Source organism: Phanerochaete carnosa (genome assembly GCF_000300595.1).
Source record: "Phanerochaete carnosa HHB-10118-sp unplaced genomic scaffold PHACAscaffold_78, whole genome shotgun sequence".
NCBI lineage: Eukaryota > Fungi > Basidiomycota > Agaricomycetes > Polyporales > Phanerochaetaceae > Phanerochaete > Phanerochaete carnosa.
In genome coordinates this window covers 1-3586 of record NW_006767705.1, presented here as the reverse complement: position 1 = coordinate 3586, position 3586 = coordinate 1, and the positions used below count along the sequence as shown (strand labels likewise).

Sequence of the window (3586 nt, the reverse complement as noted above, 5' to 3'; positions counted from 1 at the left end):
ACTTAGTTGATAAGTATCTCTGTTGCCGTTTCTTGAACAGCTAATGGCAAACACTTCCCATCTCCCCGGAGGCTGCTGCAGATCTTGAAGTACCAACAAAAGCCTACCTTAGGGCTCCTTAACATGATGACCGTGTGATTCCTCATTGGTAGCACGTTGTGGGGCTTGACCTTGCACCAGGTATGGTCCCACCAAGTCTAGACCTCCCGATAGCCGAACCCAAGCCAGTCAACCTCAGGCGAGACGAACCCAAGCGAGTCGACAAGTAAATCGTATGTAGAGATGGAAAACAGGACCGTTGTCTTGATCTTGTAAACCTCTGGATTCTCGTTTGTCTAGTGCACACAACAAGTCAGCTGTACTGTAGATTAGATTGAACACAATTCTACTCACCTTTGATCAATAAACAATATATACAATCTCTCTGTTGTCCATGACGATCGGATTGCCAACAGTCCCGGGGCTCCAAGACTTTTCAGTCGCGTCCCCATCTTTTCTGGGTTTTCCACGCTCGTTACCGCCTTTGTCGCTGTCGTTGTTATCATTGCCGCATTTGTCGCCGTTGCCATCGCCATTGCCGCTGTTCTTGCTTTCGTTGCCCCCGACATCGTCATCACGTTCCTTGTTCTTAACGTTAATGAAGGCATATTAGCACGTCTATAATCACAGTCCTCAAAAAAATCAGATGGACATACCTCATTGCAGCACCATTTGGCTGCCTGTTCCTTCTCGACACTGGAGGCCCTGCACTTTAAGAATCTGGCCACGTCAGAATCTAAAAAGCTGCTATGCTCAAAGTCAGACTGTAGCAAATGTCAGCGCAACTCCAGATTTCCGCTAACAAGCCTGAGACTTACAGTCTTCTTTCCCAGGACTTCTTGTATGCTATCAAGGAAAGATTGGTGGGAAGTCCTGGCTTCTTTCCCCTTTGCCGAGATCTTTGCATGTGGTGTTCTAGGCATTTCCGCGTTGTTCTCATCAGGCCGACCAGAGACTCTGTTGCTTGCTGCTTGACTGGGCCCTGATGTGGACCTTTTGGCGATGTCACTCGCGTTCAGATAGTAGAGGTCCTCCAAGTTGTCTCTCTCCATATTGGTCACATCTCCAATTGATGACCCATCAGCGAGAACAGTGGATATGGCCTGTGTACAAGTGTAAGCAGATACCCAGACCTGAGATTCACCCTTTACCTACCCAGTCAGCTGACAAAGTCAGGTCCTGTGCCTGTGCTAATGCCAGACTCGAGAATGCATCGGAGAATGACTTCGGAGGACTCGAAGGCAGAAGTGACGATGAGGGGCTGAAGGCGGTCAGGGACTTCAAGGCCGCTGGACCGCAGGAAGACGAGATCAGGCCCAATTCATGAGTCCAGATCATTGGACTTACCTTTGAGAAGATTGTCTTGTCCGAGGTCTCAGCCTCTGCAGTTGCCCCTTCCTTGTCTGCTTTGCCCTCCGCCGTCTGTCGATGACTCAATCATTACATATACCATGAGTTTGCAGAACCCAGAGTACCATCTTCAGCCCTTGATTGCCCAGCTTATCTAATTCCGCAAGAACCTTGCTCTGTCCCCTCACGGCTCGCAGTGGCTTGGGGCCGAATGACATATGAAGCCCGGACTTTGGCCTAAGGCCCAACACCACTGCTGTGGTGCTTGTGCTTGTCGACGTCGCACCTCTTTCACTAGACAGATCTCTGCAAGCCCCTGGTGTAGGCTATTCATTCTCAGCTGACAGAACAAGGGAGCGAAGGGCTTCGGCACATACTGAGCTGTCCGGGCTGCTGTCACTGTCGAGGTAAGGCAACCTGTCCAGCTCTCCTTGGCTCCTCTCAGCTTCTGACGACAATGGAAGCACTGCACGAGAGACAAAAGACTGTACGCTGTTTTGGGCCTGCGTCCTAACTGGCGTCATTGAGGCATTTGCATCCGCTGATGCTGCGGCTGAACCTGATCCGCCGGCTCTGATCGTTTGCGACAGCTGGAGAAAGTCTAGATCCGCTGGCCAGCCGATTTCTCTCTGCTTATCTTGCTGAGGGTATTCGTCAGCCACAGCAGGCTTCATATCCCTAAGGAATGCTCACCAATTGGTTCCTATAGGAGTTAGCAATCCTGACTTTATCTTGATATTTGGCATGTTTGTCAGCTACCGTGGCCTGCAGCTTAGTGAGCTTCTCCATGTCCTTTGAGCTTAGGTCCCCGTTGTTCTGGTGCTTTGATTCGAAAATTGCCTAACAATACCGTCATTGAGAGCACAATAAATCAGCTGACTTGTTCTCACCAGTGCATCGGCAGCCAACTTCCACTCCCACTTGGCCTCATCTTGATGTTTCATCTTATTTGCTAGCTGTACTTCCATACATGTCATTATTATCTCCATTCTTTTCATCAGGGAAAATCCCTGGAGCTAATTAGTAGTAACTTAGAGTATAAGTATCCTAAGAGACCGACAATCCACCTAAGGTTCCTAATCAGGCTGCTATATCAAGTTAGGGTTTGCCGCCACAAAGGCGACGCGCGCGAGCTTCTGTTCTAAATGTCCTAGTTATCCTAACCACCACCTAGCCACTGCACCCCCCCTGCTCGGCAACATGCGGAGAGTGCGCTTGCATGCGCTTTCAATTTAGACATCTATCATCCACTTCTCTATCGCCCTCGCAATGCCTGTCGACCGCACGAAATCAGTTGTCACCATCCACACTGACTCGTCTCCGGATTCATCCCTGCAAGCATCACATGTCTTCTCTGGTAAACCCAAGCTTCGACGACGGTCTTCACATGATACTCAAAGAATGAGAAGGTATGCTCTTGCTTCTTTCTCCTTCCCTGGGCCAGACCAGGCTGTTCTTACGCTCTTCTGTCCCACTCAAAGCTTCTTCCAAGCTGGTGGGGCCCTTGACTCGCAGACAACTGACTCACAATATATCAACGGCTTTTTTGAGGGCCCAGGGCCCAACGGCTTCATGTCAGCCGGTCCTCTGGATGAGGGAGTGGGATTGAGAGAGCGAGGCAAAGATACGGAGCAGCAGACATCGTCCGGCAGTGACGACAGAGCAATCAACAGTGCGTACACTTGCTGTTCACTTAGCATACATATTACTAACGCTTTCACACTATAATAGAACACTCTCCGACTCCTTCACACTCACCTTTAGAGACGACTCTAGAACCAAACTCAGACCAAACTGCCCTTGCAAAGCACGAGCTGAGAAGTTTTGCAAAATTGTCAGCACCTTCAACTCCAAGTCCCACATTCCTAGCAAATGTTTCAAGCTCAGGCACCCAAGCACTCGAGGGCAGTCAGCAGCTTGACTCACCGCCCTTTCGCATCAATCGGCCTCTCGTACTGCATGTCCACCCATCCAAGATGTACCCCGGTACTCGACAGGTGTACCGGAAGCTCGACCCGGCTTTAGAGCCCATCGGAAAGACAGAATACGAGATTCAAGAAGCAGCGCGTGTAGAGTATTTGAGGCGAGTTGGGCTTAGGTTGCTACCTATGCCATCAGAAAATGTTTTGCGGATTGCTCTTGTACCGATAGCTCCTCCTGATGCTGCGTTGTAGTGTAAACATAGACGCCCCCCCCC

At 50.1% G+C, this 3586-nt stretch overlaps 2 protein-coding genes across 2 annotated transcripts; one reads left to right on the top strand and one right to left on the bottom strand.

Annotated features, from left to right (window-relative positions):
• Window positions 1–197: 197 nt before the first annotated feature.
• PHACADRAFT_202001 (uncharacterized protein) lies at window positions 198–1607 on the bottom strand (the record flags this gene model as incomplete). The annotated part of the gene is made up of 7 exons (XM_007402273.1): window positions 198–335; window positions 418–627; window positions 696–803; window positions 858–1142; window positions 1195–1317; window positions 1387–1461; window positions 1515–1607. 7 exons carry the CDS (start codon window positions 1605–1607, stop codon window positions 198–200), a joined length of 1032 nt encoding a protein of 343 aa, XP_007402335.1.
• Window positions 1608–2620: 1013 nt separating this feature from the next.
• PHACADRAFT_265827 (uncharacterized protein) lies at window positions 2621–3575 on the top strand (the record flags this gene model as incomplete). Its single annotated transcript, XM_007402272.1, has 3 exons — window positions 2621–2798; window positions 2871–3061; window positions 3121–3575. Coding segments are annotated over exons 1-3 (751 nt in total), but the record flags the coding sequence as incomplete, so codon positions are not given.
• Window positions 3576–3586: the final 11 nt, after the last annotated feature.